The sequence below is a fragment of the Neoarius graeffei genome, chromosome 19, assembly GCF_027579695.1.
Source record: "Neoarius graeffei isolate fNeoGra1 chromosome 19, fNeoGra1.pri, whole genome shotgun sequence".
In the NCBI taxonomy this organism is placed as follows: domain Eukaryota; kingdom Metazoa; phylum Chordata; class Actinopteri; order Siluriformes; family Ariidae; genus Neoarius; species Neoarius graeffei.
Genome location: NC_083587.1, coordinates 23,589,962 through 23,612,936, shown reverse-complemented (window position 1 = coordinate 23,612,936; position 22,975 = coordinate 23,589,962). Strand labels below are relative to the sequence as shown.

The 22,975-nt window shown below is 40.8% G+C and overlaps 1 protein-coding gene across 2 annotated transcripts in view; it reads left to right on the top strand.

The window, feature by feature from the left end:
* vill (villin-like) overlaps window positions 1-22,617 on the top strand; it is a 24,903-nt gene extending 2,286 nt beyond the window's left edge. For both annotated transcript variants that reach the window (XM_060899887.1, XM_060899888.1), the window contains exons 4-20: window positions 172-365; window positions 453-561; window positions 1,462-1,572; window positions 1,714-1,919; window positions 3,747-3,825; window positions 3,913-4,011; window positions 4,103-4,256; window positions 4,326-4,426; window positions 4,546-4,683; window positions 4,955-5,113; window positions 5,616-5,795; window positions 5,967-6,112; window positions 6,217-6,361; window positions 7,116-7,304; window positions 7,424-7,492; window positions 11,735-11,989; window positions 22,269-22,617. In XM_060899887.1, the coding sequence (XP_060755870.1) occupies window positions 172-365; window positions 453-561; window positions 1,462-1,572; window positions 1,714-1,919; window positions 3,747-3,825; window positions 3,913-4,011; window positions 4,103-4,256; window positions 4,326-4,426; window positions 4,546-4,683; window positions 4,955-5,113; window positions 5,616-5,795; window positions 5,967-6,112; window positions 6,217-6,361; window positions 7,116-7,304; window positions 7,424-7,492; window positions 11,735-11,989; window positions 22,269-22,382 (2,448 nt within the window). In that variant the 3' untranslated portion in view covers window positions 22,383-22,617. The remainder of the gene's footprint in view (window positions 1-171; window positions 366-452; window positions 562-1,461; window positions 1,573-1,713; window positions 1,920-3,746; window positions 3,826-3,912; window positions 4,012-4,102; window positions 4,257-4,325; window positions 4,427-4,545; window positions 4,684-4,954; window positions 5,114-5,615; window positions 5,796-5,966; window positions 6,113-6,216; window positions 6,362-7,115; window positions 7,305-7,423; window positions 7,493-11,734; window positions 11,990-22,268) is intronic.
* The last annotated feature ends 358 nt before the right edge of the window (window positions 22,618-22,975 follow it).

Genomic DNA, 22,975 nt, shown 5'->3' with positions numbered 1-22,975 from the left:
GATGTGTGATGAAATGTCAAAATGACTCTGCTGGCTTTGGAACCTGTCCCTGAATATTCCAATTAGAAGATTTTCCCCCTACACACACACACACATCTGTGTCTAAAGCTGTGTGTGTGTGTGTGTGTGTGTGTGTGTGTGTGTGTGTGTGTGTGTGTGTGTGAGATTCAGGGAGGGCCAGCAAATGCTCGTTCCATGGATATCCATTACTGGATAGGGAATAGTTCCTCTCAGGACGAGCAGGGTGCTGCGGCCATCTACGTGACGCAGATGGACGAATGTTTGGGTGGCAGCCCAGTGCAGCACCGTGAGGTCCAGGGCTATGAATCAGCCAAGTTTAAAGGTTACTTCAAAAATGGCATAATGTGAGTAAACTTTTAAGGAGCAAGCAAGGATCAGCAGAGTAGATGTCCACTTTCGACATAAAGTCCATGCTTTCTGATTTTCCTCAGATATAAAAAAGGAGGTGTGGGGTCAGGGTTCAAACACGTCGAGACCAACTTCTATGACATTTTGCGTCTGCTGCACGTCAAAGGCCGGAAGAACGTCACTGCTGTCGAGGTTGCTGATGCTACTGTTAACCTTATGTCACTATGGAAAAGTCACCACAATATCTGTTTGCGTGCATGTTAATAGAAATGGCAAAGGAATTCTATATGCCATAGCAGTGATGATTGATAGGAATCAGATCAGGTACAAATACATTAAATTAAAAGTGCAATTAATTATCTAAATGAATACTCAGTCACTCATAAAAGTTGAAGTACAGCTTCAAGTTATTCACTTAAGATAACATAGAAATGTGTAATGTCCTAAATTTAAAGCAACTCTTTTGCCAAGGGATTCAAGGAACACATGAAACCATTAGCTAAAGCTAACTAACAACAGCTTTATTACAAGAACCTTTTAAAATGTTCTCAAATAGCATGCCAGCTAGCATGATATTAGCTCTAATGATGCAAAGTGTTCGCTGAGCCAAAATACTAACCTTTTGCAGAATTCATTGCACAAAGTTAAAACTCCTAAAAGAGTAGGATCTTGCACCTTTGGACTATTGAAACTTGTCAAAGCAGTGCTTAAATTGTGTCTGCGTGTTGTTTTGCCCTCATAAGCTCAGTCACAAAACAATACAGAGAAAATATTTCGCTGTGTTGGTGTATCTTGCCTTGCCCCTGGCTATGGAAACTGAGTGAGTCAGTTGTTCCATATTAACTGTGAAACATTAACTAGTCTTATTATATTGGCTTTGGCAAATAATATTAGTACACTATACTTCATTGTGCATAACCCCTTCGGACACAAGGAAAACTGCTATGGAACTTCATGTGTACAGTTGTACGCATTATGTCCGAAGGGGCTATACAAGGAATAGTCAAATTATTAGACTGAGTGGAGTGCTTAATACTGTATGTCAGCTGGATTGTATAGTATTTGAGTTCAGTTTATCTGTTGGGTCCCTAGGTGGATGTATCATGGATGAGCTTCAACACTGGGGATGTCTTTCTACTGGACATGGGAAAAAATATTGTGCAGTGGAATGGTCCTCAGAGTAACAGACAGGAGAGATTAAAAGTACAGTGAGATTCATTTCACCCCTTTGTTCATTTAACTAGACCTGTGTGCACGACTGTGAATCAGCCATGGTTAAACTCTTTTGATAAATGCATTAATCCTTACCTTGTATTAATACTTCTCTGCCCTTGTACTCCATAGGCATGTCTGCTAGCTCAGAACATTAGGGATAGAGAGAGAGGGGGGCGAGCGCAGATAGGGATAATAGAGGGGGAGAAAGAAGAAGACTCCCCTGAACTGATGAAGGTCATGATAGCTGTGCTGGGCCAGAGGACTGGACCACTGAAAGATGCTGTCCCTGACAACACACCAAACCAGTACCAGACTGCTAATGTCAAACTTTACCAGTAAGCATGCTCATTAATTATTTTAAAATGATCATTTCATTGTAAAATTCTTTTTTTGTGTGTGTAAATGTTTTCTACTTGTTTTTAAAAGGAAAAAAGTTCTTACTGGGATTGTGTGGATATGGGATATGGTATTTGTGGTGGAATAATACAACACCTCAGGTTAAAGGCACCAGATTCTACTTCCTTCTCTTTAAAGAGAGTATATTCCTGTTCTTTCACATTTTCATACTCTTTCACAAGAATATATCTAATCTCTTACACAAGAATTGAATCCATCTTTTACACAAGGTACGATAATATTGCTTTTTTTCCCCCATAAGAATGTGTGTCACTTCTTCTACAAAGGTGTGTGTGTGCCATCTCTTGTACAAGTGCATGTCCCATCTTTTCCACAAGGGATAATATTTTATTTCTTCTATAAAGGTATATGTCATCTCTTCCCCAAGGGTATGTTCTAGCTTTTCCACAAGAACATACCCAATCTTTTCCACTATCTAATCGCGTTTATATGTCTACAGTATGTCTCATTTCTTCTACAATGGCATTTCCCATCTTTTCCACAAGGGTATGCCCCATCTCTTTCAGAATTGTATTTTTTCCACAAGGTTATGTCCAGTTTCTTCCTCAAAGGTAGGTCCAGTCTATTCCACAAGGGTATATCCAATTTATTTCTCAAAGGTAAGTCCAATCTATTCCTCAAGGGTATATCCCATCCCTTCCACAAGGGTATATCCAATTTATTCCTCAAAGGTAAGTCCAATCTATTCCTCAAGGGTATATCCCATCCCTTCCACAAGGGTATATCCAATTTATTCCTCAAAGGTAAGTCCAGTCTATTCCACAAGGGTATATCCCATCGCTTCTACAAGGGTATATCCCATCCCTTCCACAAGGTTATATCCAATTTATTCCTCAAAAGTAAGTCCAGTCTACTCCTCAAGGGTATATCCCATCACTTCCACAAAGGTATATCCAATCCCTTCCACAAGGTTAAAGCATATCTCTTCCACAAAGGCATATTTTTGCTCTTCCAAAAAGATGTATTCCAAGAGTAAATCCCTGCTCCCCGATGAGAATATATCCCTGCTCTTCCATAAGGGCATATCTTTGGTCTTCCACCAGGACATGTCCCTGCCCTTTCAGAAGAGTATATCTCTGGTGTTCCACAATGGACAGAGAAGAAGCCTCTGAACTCATGAAGGTTGCAAGAGCTGTTCTGGGTCAGAGGATAGGACCACTGAAAGAGACCGTTCCTGAGAACATCTGAAACCAATACTAATATTAAATGCAGTGATTGTTTGTTTAAATGTATCAGAAATCATGCATGTTTATGGAATTACTTTAAAAATAAAAGGTGTTATTGATGAGAAGAATTATGCATTACACATTGTAGTTTCAAGGTTTCAACTCCACCCTCGTCCATGATGGTTTATCCTTGCTCTTCCACATGGGTGTATCCTCCTGGAAACCAAGAAAAAAACATGTCTCTCAATTTCTCTTTTGTTGTGATTTCCTTACTAGGAATTTCCCAGCAACCCTCCTAGTCACATGATATTTCATTGGAAAGCCCAGGATGTACTCTTTACAAGACACCAGGATTCAAGTGAATAGCTTGAAAGAGTAAGAGGGTGTGCACGTAAAACAAATGTCAACTACAGAGGACACAAGTCTATGGGTTGGTTCTCAGGAGGATATCCCAGTTCTTTAGCTAGAGTACCTTGAATACACCTTTACCCTTCTTCTGGGGTTGTGTCTTGCTCTTGTTCATGCTCCGTCGTTGCAGTATTAATGATGTTATTGCCTAATTACTTGTAATGTTCACAGGGTATCAGATGTCAATGATAAGCTGGTAGTACAGGAGGTGGCCTCTAGTCCACTGACCCAAAACCTTCTGCATTCTGATGTGAGCAAATCTATCTCTTTCTTGTAGTCACTTTGCCTCTGTTCTGTGTGCCATGGACACTACCGTAAGTCCTTATCTCTCTTTTAGGACTGCTACATTGTAGATGTAAGAGGTGTTTCTTTGATCGTTTGGAAAGGAAAGAAGGCTAATGTACAGGAGAGGCGTTCAGCCCTTCAACAAGCAGTGGTAAACTAAATCCTACAATTTTGCATCATAATATTATGTATGATTTGTCCTATAAGAATCACTATCACCTCATCAAAATGTTCCTTTTCAGGGATTTATAAAAGCCAAAAACTATCTGCCCACCACTAATGTGGAAGTGATCAATGAAGGTGCAGAATCTGTCATGTTTAAACAACTTTTCGAGTCCTGGAAAGAGGCAGGCCAAACCCAGGGCCTGGGGAAAACCTACTCCAGGGGCAAGATAGGTATCTACTCTGTTATCGAATGCCTGTGACAAACTTAGTGTGGCTGTGTATTGATTTAATGTCTTATAGCCAAAGTAGACCAGGTGAAGTTTGACGTCATGGAACTTCATGCTGACCCTAAACTGGCTGCACAGGAGCGGATGGTGGACGATGGTTCTGGAGACCTACAGGTGCAGAGGACTATAAACACATACCCACCACAACAATCCTAAAAGGATTCATTTGTATGTGTTTACTATTTGTACTGTTTAACATTAAACAATAGTTGTACTATTTAACATTTAATCAGATTTGGCGTGTAGAGCACCTGGAGCTTCAGGAGGTACCACCCAGTACTTATGGGCAGTTTTATGGAGGAGATTGTTATCTAGTGCTCTATACCTACAACAGATCCAACAAACCGCAGTACATTCTCTACATGTGGCTGGTAAGCAAATGGAAACTGGCCCTAAAATAAAAATATACCGAGATATAGTGAACATTTTGGTCAAATGGACAAATATAAACTTGAACTCTTATATGCATACATTCACTTGTATGCAGGATCATCCTTGGACAGATGTACTTGTCAGATTTTGTATTCAAACATCCTATGATTTCTAAAATGCTTATCATAGAGAATTGTGGAAAAATCTATCACTTTCTATAAAGCTAATATGAAATGTATGATTCTCAAAATGTGCTCATATATTGTCCAGGGTCGCCATGCCACACAGGACGAGATAACTGCATGTGCTTACCAAGCAGTGAATGTAGATAACAAATATAATGGAGCTCCTGTTCAGGTCAGGGTGACCATGGGCAAAGAACCACGCCATTTTCTGGCCATGTTTAAGGGGAAACTCATCATCTATGAGGTAAATTATACTTATATGGTTATATACACAGTAGTAATGAATATAGATGCACATAATATGTGCTGTTTTTCAATATTTGCCTTATTTACAATTTCCATGCAAGTGTTAGCCTTACCATTGAACAATATACTGGAGTTGAAAAAGTACCTTAAAATAGCCTACTTTGCTCTTCATTGAATTACATACATTTTTATGGAAATTGTGTAAATTGTGCAAGAATCATGACAAGTGTTTTTCCACCAAGCCATATTACAATAGAGGGATCAAAGAGACTTGTACATTCTGGACCTTTAATTCTTGTGTGTGTGTGTGTGTGTGTGTGTGTGCATGTATACACTGTATACCCAAACAATATTTAGTTCTCAAAAATGGTACAGTGCCGATTAAAGAACTCACCAAAATACAGACTATGGTATCTGTCCTGTAAAATTTGGTTTCTGTCTTATAAAGACACTGAAATGAGATACTTAGATGTTCTAATGGCATGTTGACTTGTTCCAAGGGTGGGACGGGAAAACCGGGCGTGGTAAACCCTGATTCTGGTGCCAGGCTTTTCCAGGTCAGAGGAACGAATGAAATGAATACCAAGGCTACAGAGGTGCCAGCCAGAGCCTCTTCTCTCAACAGCAATGATGTCTTTCTTCTACAAACGAAAGACGTGGCGTACATGTGGTATGGAAAGGCAAGTATTCAATCTTTATTTAGTTCTCATTGTTTCAGTAAGGAATAAAACATGACTGTGTGTGCCGGTACAGGAAAATGATCAATGACAGGGTGGTGTAATGCAGCCCAATGTGAAGCCAAGTTATGTAAGGTGTTTTTCAGCCATGTCTGTCTTTCTGTGTATCAATAGGGCTGCAGTGGTGATGAGCGTGAGATGGGGAAGACAGTGGCTGATGTACTTTCAAGGGAGGAAAAGCAGATTGTGATGGAAGGCCAAGAGCCGGCACAGTTCTGGGTGGCACTGGGTGGAAAAGCGCCATACGCCAGTGACAAGAGGTATCTCGTGATGTCCGTTAACAAATCATCAGCATCTTTTAACCTCTATATGTAAAACTAAAGGTGCTTAATCAATAAATTTCTATACCATTGACATCCACCAGGTTTGAGAAGGCGACGACATTGCACAGTCCCCGCCTTTTTGAGTGTTCTAACCAGAGTGGGCAATTCCGTATGAACGAGGTGGCTCATTTCACCCAGGATGACTTGGATGAAGATGATGTCATGCTGCTGGACACTTGGGATGAGGTTGGTTTGTGCGAAGCCATATTTTGTGCCTGATTTTCTTGTGGATTTTTTCAGGTGTCTCATAAGGCAGGACTTTGAACTGAAGGCATCTTCTAAGAACATTTATTTCAAACTATCTCTTAGCATAACATTTACAGTAACGTGATGTCAGCCCATCATGATATCAACACGCTGGAACTAATTTTTTTTTTTTTCATTTTGAGCAAGCTCGCAACTGTTAGTTAGTGGGCTAGCAAATTCCTCACAAATCATACGGTATCAAACAAATGTATTTGGTTACAGTAATGGGGTTATATGATGGTACAATGTTTATTTTGCTGTAACTTTTCAAAAATCTAGGCAAAAAAAGCCCAAAAATTACATTTGTATATGAATTCAATTTTCTGTGAAGATTCTTCTGCCTTTTTTATTCCGTTGCTTTAAGGAGCTGCCACACATATTTGAGTAATGGGTAGCTTTGAGGATATATCGATGGTGCTTTTACCTGGGGGCAGTTTAATGGCATCTTAGTAGACAGGAAATGAGAGTTCGAAAAGTTTTGAAAGGGTCCTTGACGCCTTGTTAGACATCCTCCTGAGGCAGCATTTTCCCTGTTTCAAACGCACCCCATATTAAGACAAGACGGATTTGAAATGATCACACTGATGTATTTCTGTAAGCTCTTTTATGCATTTCAGAAACTACAGATAATACAGACATAATAATTTAACCAGTCAAGAGACTATTGTTAACATGCTTATCATATTCTCCACAGATTTTCCTGTGGATTGGTAATTCTGCTAACCAATATGAGATCCAGGAGTCTCACAACAGTACAATAGACTATCTGAAGACCCATCCAGCAGGTCGCGACCCTGAAACCCCCATCATCTCAGTGAAACAGGGCTACGAGCCACCTACTTTCACAGGATGGTTCAATGCTTGGGACACTCACAAGTGGAGTGTGAGTTTGGGGGGGGGGGGGAATGGAACCAGTCAGTAGAAGGTGCTGGCTTTGACTTGTTGTGTTGACCTCAGTGATTGTAAGTTTCCTGAGAGAGTAATTGAATTTATATTTTTCAGGGAGGATTGTCATATGAAGAGATGAAGAGTAAACTGTCTGCCTCAGGATCGGTTACACAGATCACTGTGGTATGTTTTCTATGTGTTCTGGGTAACATAGAACTGCTTTGAGGAATCAAAACTCTCAAATATAAAGGTGATAAACAGTACTACTGCTCATCACTGGGGAAGAACCCTAAAGGGTACAGTTTTGTACCTTTTGTAACAATGAATGTCAAGTTCATTATTATTAATTAAAACTAAGAGTAGTGAAGCAGCCTTTTGTTTTTGTGCAACAGAAACATACATGTCAACCCCTTTGGGCGTCCACCTGTAGTATCAGAGGAAGAAATCCATAAAATCAACATAAAATCCTTATAGCCTTTGAAAAAATAAATAAATAAGTAAATATAACTTGCCTGAGAACTTCGTCCAGCATGTCGAAAATCGCCTCGCCCATGCCGATATTGCACACGGGCATGTCTATGATTCTTGACTTCTCCCCTCTGTTTATGTCGAAGATCCGCACCAAAACGGCCAGTCGCTTGTCCGTCTTTGTCATTGGATTCGTCGATCATCAAGGAAAATGGCGACGTCCGGCAGTGCTGGATGATCGGTAGTGTAGCTTCGGGGGCTGAGCTCTTTTTGATTATTTGGATTGTTTTGGTGTGCCTACAGCTGATAGATTTCGCAATCGTACTGTCTGTGCAAATTCGCGGCAACAGTTCTGTCAGGTGGTCCGCAACGGCTAGCGGCAAATTGTGCTGAGCAATAAAATTACAGATCGTAACTTCTGCTCTTATTACACTTGTTGGTTGATCATCGGTCTTAGGCTTTGCAAACATCGTCATTTGCGGCTGATTCTGTTTCTGGTGTAAATTTTGCTGATGTAGTTTGGACCTCATGTGTTCCCTCACGTCGTAAACTCCAGACGCTGCAACTTTTATATCTCGCACACAAACTGTGCAGTGCGCGTACTCCTCATTTTTCACCTGAACAATGACACCATTAAATGTCTCCTTCCATTCAGGAAGATACCACCCGCCGTATCTCATTTTCTTTCTCGGTGTTCCCATTCTTTCACTCAGCAGGCGCTATTCAAAATCTCTCAGGTGTAAACAATGTCGCTCTGCACAATGAGAAAATCATTCGAACAATGACCGTTCGGCGCGTTTAAATGCAGATCGTGCGCATGACCAGAATGAGCGAAGTCTCGCAGTCGCGATACTGCACAAGGCTTGAGGAATAAACATCCGGTTTCACATAATCTGGGTTATCTGCCCCTGCATACACGCTGGTCTTTGTCTATAAATTGAGCTTTTGTATGTTTTTGCGACGATCAGCTGATGATGTTCAAGTAAGATAAAAATAAATTTAGGTCAGAAAATACTGAAAATCCATAAGACTTTGTTTATACGCCCGTACGCCCTTGAAACCAGCTAAAATCCGTATAATTTCCGGACAATCCGTATAGGTTGACATGTATGCAGAAATCAAACACTTTACAGCTGTCAGACCTCATCGATCAATGAATTGCAAAACGAGATGGTTTTTATTACTTACCTTTACATTCATTTTAACTGTTGTACTTTTACTTGGTTTTATACACACTAAAATATTACATTTCCTGTACAAATATACAAATGTATTTCAGATTTTATCTACTGTATCATATTTTCAGTCAAAAGTCAAAACTTTACATACACTATGTTAGATTTTGCCTTTGAAATACTTGAATCGAACTTTTGGGATCGCCTTCCACAAACTTCTCAAAATGTTGCTTGAAGTTTCTCATATTCCTCCTGACAGAACTGGCGTAACTCAGTCAGGTTTGTAATCCTCCTTTCTCAGACTCTGTATTTTACCGCAGTCCACAAACTTTCTATGGGATTCAGGTCAGGGGTTTTGTCATGGCCAGCCACTCCAATACTTTCACTTTGTTGTTGTCTTTGTAGCCATTTTGTTCCAACATTAGAAGTATGTTTAGGATCGTTGTTCTGCTGGAAGACACAGTTGCAACCAAGTTTTAACTTTGTAACTGATTTGTTGAGGTTTTGCTTCATTATTTCGAAATAATCCTCCTTCCTCATGATGTCATCAATTTTGTGAACTGCACCAGTCCCTTTTCCAACAAAAGGCCCCCTGACATAATGCTGCCACCACCATGCTTCGTAGTTAGGATGGTGCTCTTCTGATTAAAAGCCTCCCCCCTTTTCCTCCACACATAACCCTGATCATTATGGAAAGGTTTAATTTTTGTTCTCCAAAAGGATTTGTTCATGGGGTTTTTTATGCTGGTCTTAGAATAGGGATTTCTTCCTCGCGTGGCCATGGACTCTCTAATGGTAGGTGTACATTTTTGGTACTTGATGCTTTCAGCTCCTTCACTAGTTCCTTTGTTGTGGTCTTGGGGTTCACTTGAATCTTTCAGATCAAAGTTTGTTCATTCCTGGAAGCTAATGTGTGCTGCTACCCTAAATGATGCAGAGTCTGCAAGGAAATTGTGAATGGAAAAAATAGACTTGTGGAGGTTCACAATTGTTTTTTTTTTAAATGTTTTGGCTGAGTTGAGCGAATTTCCCCTTGGCATCCCATTGTTTTCTGAATCTGAAGGTTGGCCCTTCAATAAATCCTCAGATGCACTCCTAATTAACTCCTAATTATGGCAACTAGCCAATCAGAAACATCTAAATGTCATTACATCAATTTCTGGAATCTTTCGGACTGTTTAAAGACACAGTCAGCTTGGTGTATGTAAACATTTGGCCTTAACCTTAACAGTATCCAATGTGGATGTCTGTATTTGAGTTGATATCAAATGGTTAAACTCCTAAGGCCAAAAAAAAAAAAAAGTGTGTTTCCGGTTACCCGACCGACCCTAATCCGTACCGCCCGACCCTAAACTTTTTTTTCGTTTTTTTCCCAGTTGCGACTTTTACATATAACCCAACCGCGTGAACCGGAAGTTTTTGTCACTCACTGGGAAAATCAGGGCTTTCCACAAGCGCCGGCTGCCGGCCATACAGCCGACTACACAATTAAGTCCCGCCGGCTACTTTAATGACTTATTTTTGTAGCCCACAGGCTCTAAATATTAATTTTCGATTTTAATAAAATTAAATGTTTATCTAATGGACTGACAATAATGTCAAACTGAACCGCACTCATTTAAGTTGTGATTCGCGCTGTTTGTACCGATAATAACCACAAATTCCCCGCCGACTTCGTTGATCAGGGGAGAGTAACTCATCCGCCGCCCCGACATGCGGTGTGCGCGCGCACTCGGCGGAGGCAGTAGTGTGTTGGAGGGAACAGATTCAAACTTTAAAACGGAGACAAAATTCTCCTGTGTGGATCTGGCATTCAACTTTTTTGCTAGGCTCTATACTTTTTGATCAGTCACAGATCAAACACCATGAGCACATCTGGAGAAATTCCGGCTTTATAATGGGTGTCTATTGCGTTACACACCAGCGGCGCTCAGGAGTTTAGAGTGGAGGCAGCCTGAAAAAAAAAAGCTCTAACTTTCTCATTTAAACTGTTTTCTCAGCCACAATTTTCACTCTACACACACAACTTTCTCAAAAGTTGTAGTCACACATTGTGCGAATCAAGACAAGTGTCTCCCTGAGCGATAGGATTTACAGTTTTTGAATGAGAAGCCTGAAAGTGAGGAGAGGACAGCCGCGCTCTCCCATGGACTCACATTATAAACCTGGCAGTGCTTTTACTGCAAAATCAGAAAAGTCACTTGTTTTTAACTCGCTCTAGTGTCCACATTTTTTACACTAGGGACAAAAAAAAATTACATTTATGTGTTCATGGGAGCCTTGTAGCACTCAATGTGAAAGAATTTTGTGAATAGCTCCTTTCGTTTCCGTGTAAATCAGCGTTGTTCGAGGGGAGGGAACTCTGAGAAAAAGCGCTCTTTGCTTGTCATATTGTGTCTTTTCCCTGCACCGTTACCAAGGCGACGAGCTCCACTCAGGGAGCAGAGAGGGGCGGGGCTGCTCTCTCTCTCTCTCATGGTGTATTGAGCTGTTATATTTACAGAAACATTCATGTTAAAAGGTGTCTCATGCTGCATCAGACTCATCAGAAGGTGGTAACTCAGGTGACCTGCAAAGAAATTCATTATATTTTGTGAAATTATTCCTGTCTAAATATAGGTTATGGCAGCCATCTTGAAAAAAAAAAAAAAAAAAAAGCCTGCCTACCGACCCTAGTTTTGAAATCTACGTAACCGGAAACACACATTTTTTTTTTTTTGGCCTAACTGTAAGCTTCTCTCTAAATCAGCTTCATATGAACCTAAACAACATTTCCATGTAGAATCTGAACAACACAGTCTTGAACAGGAAGTCAAGGGGTGGAGATGTGCTCAACAGCGCCCCTGGTGGACCCATCACTGAAATCTTCTCTCAGAACCCTAAATCCCCAAATCCTCAACCCCCGACGAGCAGCGCTGCCCCGTGTGTCGATATGCCTCGTTTTAAAGCTCAAAACTCGGTCAATTTGAGTCGTGAGCAGCTGATCAATAAGAGTGCCAGTGAGCTTCCTCAGGGAGTGGACCCCAGCAAACGAGAGGTGGGTAATAAGGAACGGGAATGTTTGATAGAGTGAATGAGTAAATCAACTTTCATGGGTTTATATAGAAATCAAGACCCCAGAGTTTCTAGTGTTTGGGTTATTGTAATATACGAAATCAAGACAAGGTCAGTTTCAGGAGAGAACAGTATGGTTTTCACCATAAGAGCTTAAAGGAGATTTGCAGAACCTTTATTTTTAAATACATTTCTGAGTGGATAGTATCTCCATCTTTGATTTTTGTATGCTGCATAAATGGTAATAAAAAGTATATTTTGAGAGTTATTCTAGAGAATTGGATGGAATTGAACTGACAGTCTCCGATGACTCTCATTAAAACAGGATGGGTGTTATAACTTATGCAACATGCATCTACATGCATGCATTTTCACTGATAAAATGTAAAAGGCTAATTAAATAATCAGATGAACTGAGACAATCACATTCTGAAGCAAGTTAAATAATCTTATACTGATAACTTAAATACACAATACAAGTTACATGTATTAATCTAAATGCAGGTAAACGAGTGTTATGTAAACAAATGAGAGTCGCATCTTACCCGTCTGTGTTCTCGTTTCTTGAAGGCCGATCTTGTGGCCGATTGTTTTGTTTTGAAACAATCTGACTTTCAGTTCTTCGTTCATTGACTTCTTCCACGTAAGGGTGAGATATTGCTGCTGAGGCAAGCATATCTCACCCTTAAAAAGCATATCCAGCAGAGAAATCTGATGACTGGCCCACTCATTCTCTCCATACTGAGTACTCCGCCATTACTGCTTGGCTCACACTCCTGGAGAACTGGCACAACTGAACTTACTTTCCTTTTCTTGTAGTTTTCTTTTCCTTTAATTGTTGGTACTGCACCCTCTTTCAATACGGGCTTATAGCCAACGCTCCTCAACAGATCAGAAGTTTCGTATGAGTCATCAGTAAAACGTGCCTGTGAATTTCTTGCAAAACGCATCCAAATCTTTGCAGTTTGAACATTCTTGGGCCATGAATGCAACATAAATCGACCTTCTGTCGTGTTGCTGTACCCGCCAGCAACACATCTACGTGGCACGGCAATAAATTAGCTCAAAATGGAGGATCGAAGTTGCAGTCAGCTCTGTGTTTTAGTATAGCGGAAATGGTGATGAGACCGATAGACTTCCTGCTATGATGTCACAGATATCAAGGTCATTCACTCAGACCGCTACCTATATGAATCATTTTAATCATAAAAATTACTACATTAGATTTATTGTTAACGCTTAAAACTATTCCTGTGCCATTCTTGAGGTCTCAAGGCGTTTATAAACAAAAAGTGAGGCCATGGTTCTGCATATCTCCTTTAAAGCAAGTTAACAAGTAAATATCTTTTAAAGTAACTTTTAAGTCCAAGGAAAGTAAATTTAATGTTAAAAAAAATACTAAAACAAAATGACGTTAAAACTGGTTTTAAAAATTGATTAAAACTCAAATAAGGTTGCACTGAATACAGTATAAATATGGAGTAAGATTGTAGAGGAAAATTTGAACGATAAATTAGCCAATGAAAATCAGAGATGTTTCCGCTGAAACGCATAAAGCTGGCTTTACCCTGATTTTGTGATGTACGCAACAGCAGCCGATTTAGCGCCACTGCAACCAAAGCGGACAAAAGTTCTGGCAGGTTCTGAAAATTTCAAGCACACCTGGTTACAGCCTGGAGAACCAGGTGGGGCACGTGTAACCCCACCCGAATTAGGGTTGGGTCTAAAAGTGTAGTCGCACCCTATGGGTTTGGGTTAGGATTAAGGGCAGGGCTACACATGCCCTGCCTGGTTCTCAAGGCTGCAGCTGGGACCTTCTCAAAAATTTTGATTAAAATCTCAGTGTGAGTTGCTACAATGCTCGACTAAAAGTCACTAGTAGGAGGATGACATAGGATTACCCAAAAAAATTCATGGAACATCTACAAATACAGTGCTGTGAAAAAGTATTTGCCCCCTTGCTGATTTCTTCTATTTTTGCTTATTTGTCACATTTAAATGTTTTGGGTCATCCAACTAAGTCTAATATAAGATAAAGACGATGTAAGTAAACACAAAATCCAGCTTTTAAATTATCACTCCATTTATTAAAAGTAAAGGGTTCATCAAAACCTGTATCACCCATGTGAAATAATAATTGCCCCCTTAAACCGAATAACTGGTTGGGCCACCCTTGGTGGCAACAACTGCAATTAAACATTTGCGATAACTTGCAATGAATCTTTTACATCACTGTGGAGGAATTTTTGCCCACTCTTCTTTGAAGAATTCTTTCAGTTCAGCCACATTGGAGGGTTTTTGAGCATGAACTGCCTGTTTAAGGTCTTACCACAGCATCTCAATTGGATTCAAGTCAGGACTTTGACAAGGCCACTCCAAAACCTTAATTTTATTTCTTTTGAGAGGTAGATTTGCTTGTGTGCTTCAGATCATTGTCCTGCTGCATAACCCAGCTGCGCTTGAGCTTTAGGTCACGAACTGATGGGCGGATATTCTCCTTCAAGATTTTCTGGTAGAGAGCAGAATTCATGGTTCCATCAATTATGGCAAGTCATCCAGGTCCTGAAGCAGAAAAGCAGCCCCAGACCATCACACTACCACCACCGTGTTTGACTGTTGGTATGATGTTCTTATTTTGGAATGCTGTGTTAGCCTTATGCCAGATGTACCGGGACCCGTGTCTTCCAAACAGCCCACAGAATACATATTATCCCAAAAGTCTTGAGGGTCATCAAGATGCTTTTAGGCAAATGTGAGATGAGCCTTTGTGTTCTTTTTGTCAGGCAAAATGACGCCTGCCCTGTCGGCGACTCACTGCCTGCAGTTGTGAGAGTGTTTGTTTTATTTGTCTTATTTCACCGTCGTGTCACTGCAGTGTTATTGTTGAGAACGCAAAAATCACACGCAATATGACGGGATTTAAAGTGTACACGTTTGGACTTCTGTGGTTAGTTTTGTGGAGTGGATTTTATCCGTATGAAGGTACAAGGCCTTGGAGTGTCTGGCCTGGCAGCAGTTGTCTCCTACAGCTTGGGTGAATTATACAGCATTCGGGATACAATGGCGAACTGTGGCCATTTACGCTTGGGTTTACCTCCGGAGTTAAAACGAAGAAAAAGAGGCTGACGCAGCGGCGTTAGGGTGAGGAACAGACTCAGGAAGCACAAGCCTGTCCTACCATCTGTGATTATGGGCAATGTGCGTTCCATAGTCAACAAAGTTGATGAACTCGCAGTGCTTGTGTGAAGTATGATCGGTTGTACCAACAGTGCAGCCTTCTCTGCTTTACACAGTCCTGGCTTACAGACAGCATTACTACGGCATACGCTGAAATGGATGGCTTCCCCATGATCCGATATGACAGAGACCTGGTGAAGGCAGGCAAGAAATTGGGGGGAAGTGTTTGCCTGTATGTCAACAAACAATGGTGTCATCCTGGACATATCACCAAAAGGCAGAGTGTGTGATCAGAACATTGAACTGCTGGCGGTGAGTTGCAGACCCTACTATCTCCCTCGTGAATTCTCTAATGTCATTGTCATTGTGGTGTATATCCCACCATCTGCCAATGCCAAACTGGCAACTGATTTGATAGTAAGAGCGGCTCACGAACTTCAAAGCCACACACCGGATGCTGTCGTTTTGATCAATGGCGATTTTAACCATTGCACCCTCTCCGCCTCACTGCCATCGTTCAGGCAGTTTGTTAACTGCCCCACGAGATGTGACAAAACTATTGACTTATTTTATGCTAATTCTAAAGACAGTTACATGTCCACTGCCCTCCCTCCACTTGGTAGATCGGACCATAACCTGGTGCTCCTTTCATCCAAATACACCACCGTGGCTCGTAAACAGCCTATAGAGATCTTGCAGTCACGTGACCGGAAAGTACACAACCGCCATCTTGTCGGTCAAAAACACCGCTGAATACTGCTGCACTCGTGTACAGAATGGATCAATTTCAACCGACGGACTACACGGCTCATTTTTCTAATGAACAGATAACTAAATATATGTCTAAAATAAACGATCTACAGATTTGTGACCCTTATGGCTTACCGGACGGAGTTTGCACGACCGGATTTTGAACTGCCAGCGGAATACCCAGACGTGTATAATTACCTCATTAACTTTCCCTCGCTGTTCAGTGGTGAAGCACTGCGTGCTTATAAATCTCTGGACAGTTATCTCTACAGAAATTCAGGATTTGTCAGCGACTCAGATGTGGCATCTTGTAAACAAGAATCCTCATTGGACGGGTAAGTCACTTAAGTATTGAGTATAGCACTGACCAGCCGATTATAGAATAGAATAAGGTAATTCCAGCTGTAATTCCAAATCGTCCGTCTTGTTTACATGGATCTGGCGTTGGAGAGGTAGAGGCTTGGCAGTGGAGATTTGAGTGGCTGTTTTCTGAGCTTAGTCAACAGGCCGGCTCTGCAGCCTCGCTTTTGCTTCCGCTCCCGACACCGCCTCCTTCGCTTTGCTTCCGATAACAATCCACGGAGACCCCGCTGGTCTCGCTATCTCATCCGGAATGTTTTTTTTTTTTCTCGTCCGGAATGTTGTGCATGCGATGGAAATCGCTACAAACCGTCATTTTCTGCTGGAAACCAATGTCCAGTAAGTCCATACGGTTGTAGTGGATATTGAAGTCCGGTACAGACGAACAACACGCAAAAATACACACAAAAATCATAAAAAACGTGCACAGGTAGGGAGAGCTTGTAGCCGCAGCCGTTGTAGTAGAATTGTATATAGCAGGGTTTTCCAGAAGAAAAGGCAGAAGTAAAAGCAGAAGTAGAAGGCGGAATATGGCGTTTGACCGACAAGATGGTGTCTGTCACAATCTGGATCGGCTGTGACGTCACATGCAAGTGCTCCATATTAACAAAATCAGTGCGTGTATGGTCTAAGGAGGCATGCGAGGATTTACAGGAATGTTTTGAGTGTACGGATTGGTCTGTGTTTTATGAGGAAGACCCCAGTGGGGTTGATGGTGTGGCTGAGTGTTTTACTGAATATGTTAATTTCTGTACTGACTTGATTATCCCATGTAAAACTATCAAACTGTTTTCAAACAATAAGCCGTGGGTCTCAAAAGAAATAAAGAATGCAATTAACGATAAGAATTCATGAGTAAAGATAAGGATAGGGTTAGGGTTGCACAGAAAAAACTGAGGGCTGCCATAAGGCAAGGGAAAAATAACTACAGAGATACAGTAAGGTTGAGAACAAACTCCAGGAGTGTCACACTAAAGGTCTATGGAAGGGCTTAAAATCAGTAACGGGATATGGCCCTGTGATTAGTAGTCCGAAAGAGGGTATATTTACACCTGATGAGGCAAATCAGTTTTATGCCAGATTTGACTCCACTGTTAATTCAGCTAATCATGCATCAATATATTCCTTCATTTCCTTGGAGGAAGATGGAGGTGGTCCTTCCCTTTGCCCCCCAATAACCATCACTGTTGAGGAGGTACGTTCTCAGCTTAGGATGCTTAATGTAAATAAGGCCCCTGGCCCAGATGGGATCATGCCACGCATTCTTAAAGTATGTGCTGATCAGCTGTGTGGGGTGCTACATCATTTGTACACCTTGTCTCTGTCTGTGTCAAAAATTCCAGCAATCTGGAAAACATTGTGTATTGTACCAGTGTCTAAAAACCCCCAATGCCAAGGCACTTAAAGACCTCAGACCTATCGCTTTAACCTCACATGTAATGCAATTTTTTGAGAGGACTGTGCTGGGGCACCTAAGGGCACAGGTCAGTGCCTTTCAGGACCCACTTCAATTTGCTTATTGGGGGGGGGGGTAAAGGTACAGATGATGCACTTCTTTATTTGTTGCACAGGGTGCACAGTCATCTAGAGTTGACTGCTGCATCTGTGAGAATAATGTTTTTTGATTTTTCAAGTGCTTTTAATACTCTACAGCCACATGTTTTAGCTAAAAAGCTTTTTGGTTTTAATCTTAATAAATCTACTGTTGCATGGGTCACAGACTACCTCACAAGTAGACCTCAGTTTGTGAGGGTTCATGACACCAATTCTGAGACCATCATCACTAATATAGGGGCACCACAGGGTACAGTTTTATCTCCTTTTTTCCCCATCTCATTCTCATCTCATTATCTCTAGCCGCTTTATCCTGTTCTACAGGGTCGCAGGCAAGCTGGAGCCTATCCCAGCTGACTACGGGCGAAAGGCGGGGTACACCCTGGACAAGTCGCCAGGTCATCACAGGGCTGACACATAGACACAGACAACCATTCACACTCACATTCACACCTACGCTCAATTTAGAGTCACCAGTTAACCTAACCTGCATGTCTTTGGACTGTGGGGGAAACCGGAGCACCCGGAGGAAACCCACGCGGACACGGGGAGAACATGCAAACTCCGCACAGAAAGGCTCTCGCTGGCCACGGGGCTCGAACCCGGACCTTCTTGCTGTGAGGCGACAGCGCTAACCACTACACCACCGTGCCGCCCGATCTCCTTTTTTATTTACATTATATACTTCTGACTGCAGACATAGCAGTACCTCTTGTCACTTACAGAAGTTTTCTGATGACACTGCATTAGTGGGCTACATTACTAACAACGATCATGCAGTGTATCAGAATGAGGTGGATAGCTTTGTCAGTTGGTGTGATGATGCCCATCTCATTTTAAATGTAGACAAGACTAAGGAATTAATATTTTTTATTTTAAAAAGAAAAAAAATGAGGTAGTCCCTACATTTATTAGAGGTCATCCAGTAGAGGTAGTTTCCTCATATAAATATCTTGGTGTCCATCTAGACAATAAACTAGACTGGAAAAAGAACAGCAGAGTTACCTTCAGGAAGGCCCAGTCTAGACTATTTTTCTTTAGAAAACTGAGATCGTTTGATATGGGCAGGCCTATTTTAAACATGTTTTACCATGGGATTATGGCAAGTGTTTTTTTTTTATGCTGTTGTGTGTTGGGGCGGTAGCCTAACAGCTGAGGACAGGAACAGGTTTAACAAACTGATAAGGAAAGCAGGTTCCATCATTGGTTCATGCCCAAGTTCTGTGTTGGAAATCCTAGAACAGCGGGTGATGAGGAAGATGAGGAGTGTGATGTCGAGGGATGACCACCCCTTGTACAGCATGTTCACTAAAAGTGGTAGGAGCCAAAGGCTCCTTTTACTGAGATGCTCTACAGAGAGATTTAGGAGGTCCTTTGTTCCTATAGCAATTAGACTTTTTAACAAGAGCTGTTGACTGTCATTGCTGTTCTGATTTATGTTGTTGAGATTGCTGTTATTATTGTGTCCTTTTAGTGTCTGTTCTGGTGTATACTTATTTATTTGTTGTTGTAGTGTATGTTGTACTGTGCCCTGTCTTAAGTGTCAGCTGGCCTACTGATGTATGTTGTTGTGTGTGGTTGCTAGGTAGCAAAAGAATTTCCCCCTTGGGGATTAATAAAGTGCAATTCAATTCAATTCAATTTTTGGTCAGCAGTGGTTTGCACCTTGCAACTCTCCCATGGATGCCATCTTTGCCCAGTGCCTTCCTTATTGTAGAATAATGAACACTGACCTTAACTGAGGCAAATGAGGCCTGCAGTTCTTTAGATGTTTGTCAGGGTTCTTTTGTGACCTCCTAGGTCAGTCGTTGAAGCGCTCTTGGTTAAATTTTGGAAGGCCGGCCACTCCTGGGAAGGTTCGCCACTGTTCCAGTTTTTTCTATTTGTAGATAATGGCTCTCACTGTGGTTTGCTGGAGTCCCAGAGCCTCGGCAATAGCTTTGTAACCCTCTCCAGACTGATAGATTTCAATTATTTTGTTGCGCATCTGTTCTTGTAACTCTCTTTACTTGGTGGCATCTTTTTAAGATCTGTTAGCCGACTTCACATTGCCAGCCTGGTCCTATTTATGTGATATTTAGATTGAACAGGTCTGGCAGTAATCATGTTTGGGTGTGGCTAGTGAAATTGAGCCCAATTATCAATTAAATTTGGTTAATTGTTTGATTCGGACCTGCCTGATCCATCCTGATGCCCCATGTCTGGTCGGAGTCTCATCATGTTGCTCCTGTGGAGGACGGCCCATATGGACAGTCGAAAGTCACACTTGGAAGATGGCTCTGGACACTTACAGTAATGCTTTCATGGCTGAGGACTACAGTTAACTTGCTAACTTTAGGACTGCAGTTGTCATGAACAGTTTTGCACTCAAGTCTCCATCAATGAACAGTTTATAGCATCAACTAAACGGACTTCAACCATGCTATCGGTTATCACCCGAATGAGGATGGGTTCCCTTTTGAGTCTGGTTCTTCTCAAGGTTTCTTTCTCGTGTCGTCTGAGGGAGTTTTTCCTTGCTACCATTGCCACAGGCTTGCTCATTGGGGATAGATTAGGGATAAAATTAGCTCATGTTTAAAGTCATTAAAATTCTGTAAAGCTGCTTTGCGACAATTTCCATTGTTAAAAGCGCTATACAAATAAACTTGACCTGACTTGATTGGTTGAGGGGGTAATTACTTTTTCACATAGGGCCAGGTAGGTTTGGGTAACTTTTTTCCATCAATAAATGAAATCATCATTTGAAAACTGCATTTTGTGTTTACTTGGGCTATCTTTGTGTAATATTAAAATTAGTTTGATGACATGAACCATTCAAGTGTGACAAATGTACAAAAATAGAACAAAGCAGGAAGGGGGCGAATACTTTTTCACAGCACTGTAGGTGATGGAGAGACTTAAACAAAACATGTGAATGGACAGAAAAAAAATATCCTCATTACCTCAGGCTCATTGGCGAATGGTTGTATAATGCGAGCATGTTTCCCTGCACAAGTTCAGATCACGCTGATTGATGGCGTATGTAAGCAGATGATGTAGTTGTTTTCTTGAATCACAAGTCTATTGTTGGAGGATCTTTATTGCAAAACAGCTCATGTTATCAGACAGTGTGTTAAAGAATTCAGCCAAACTTTCACTGAGATCATCTTGTAGAGTGGGGGGGAAAAGCCCCCCATTCAGTTTTTCAGTTTTTCTCCAAGTTGAAATGAACCATGTGTTTAGTTTTAATCATAGTTTTGACAACAGTGACATGAACAATAATGCCACCTAAAGTTTGCCTAAAGTTAATACTTAATTTTTTTTTTTTTTTTAACAAAAACAAACATTGTGCCAAGGGGGCCTTTTACCCCCCCAGTGGGGTAAAAGGCCCCCTGAGGTGGGGCAATAGGCCCCCTCACTCAAAAAAAGCTGTTTGGATAGCAAAAGTGTTTACTTAAGCCTATAATGTGAAAGAAACAAGAAAATATCCCTGAATTAATGAATAGATGCATTTATTTTATTATATTTTGCATTTTAATTTCAATTTTTTTTTATTTCAATTATTTTTAATATTAAGTTCAAATTACTTGCTTTACTCAACCAGGTAAGCAAGATGTTATTAAAAACTATGTATCTGCTATTCAGAAATGTATGAAATACAGTAATTATGATAAAAGGAAACGATGCCCCCTGGGGGCCATTTACCCCGCCATTAAGGGGGCGTTTTACCCCACAGACTACACTTTTACAAAAAAGGGTCTTACTTTCAAAATGTGATTCAACTTTTTATACCTAATGTATTTTTTTTAACGTACTGACTTGTCTACTCATACCACATACACAGCTGTGATATCTGACGAAATAGCAGCTATCTAAATACAGTTTTACTGATATCTGAAAATTATATCACTTACCATGAAATTTTATTTCTCTCCGCTGCGTTGCTGATATGCGATCCACAGTGGATATTTGTATATCCCCGTTGTCAAGCCAGCCCATAGCAACAATAGAAATGTAACTTTGTGCCATCTGGTGGTTATTTTGGGTAAAACAGGCCGGGGGCGTATTACCCCACGGGGGCTTTTTCCCCCACTCTACAGTGTGACAAGTAAAAATAATTTTTTAAAAAAGCTGTAATTACATAGTTTAGAACCCATTCACCCACACATTTAGCAAGCAAATATGGCAAACTGAGAGAGTACAAAAGAATATAGTTTGTTTTGCAAATAATATTTCAGAAGTACTAAGATTTAAAAAAAAAAAAAACTTATTCCATCACACTTTTATACTCCATCTTCCAACATCTTACAGGTTTAATGTTCATTACAGACAACGTGCCTTTATACTATGCCAAAAAGCATCTTTTCTCATCTATGTTCTCTGTCTTCCCTCTTTTTATCCCCATCCTCTGTGTTCTTCGCTGCTATTAATGTATGTTTCAGGAGTATCTGAGTGATGCAGACTTTGAGAGTCTCCTCGGCTGCTCCAGAAATGATTTCCAACGCCTGCCAAAGTGGCGCCAGAGTGACCTGAAAAAGAAAGCTGGGCTTTTATAATTAAAAAACCCCAACAACCTCTTTTTCTTAATGGGCATAACTGGCGATAAAATACAAAGAATACATTATAAACATGCTCAAAAATATTACTGTGACATCAAATCAATATGATTGAAACAAATATGGTGTATCTTGAATTTGTTCTTTGAAAATTTGCTTGCAGAAATGCCTTTTATATGCTTTTTAATAGCTATGATGTATTTATGCCTGAGAATAAATGTTTGTTCTGTGTAAATGTTACCATTTTTGCTGTGTTAAAATGACTGTACACTCACCGGACACTTTATTAGGAATACCCACACACCTGCTGTTCGATGCAGTTCTCTAATCAGTCGATCCCTTCACAGCAGCACAATGCATCAAATCATGCCGATACAAATCAAGAGATTCAGTTAATGTTCACAATGTTCAAACATCAGAATGGGAAAAACTGTGATCTTAAAGTGTGGCAAGGATGTTGGTTTGAGTATTTCAGAAACTGCTGATCTCCTGGGGTTTTCACACACAACAGTCTCTAGAGTTTACACAGAATGGTGCGAAAAACAAAAAACACTAAGTGAGTGAGTGACAGTTCTGTGGGTGGAAACAAACAC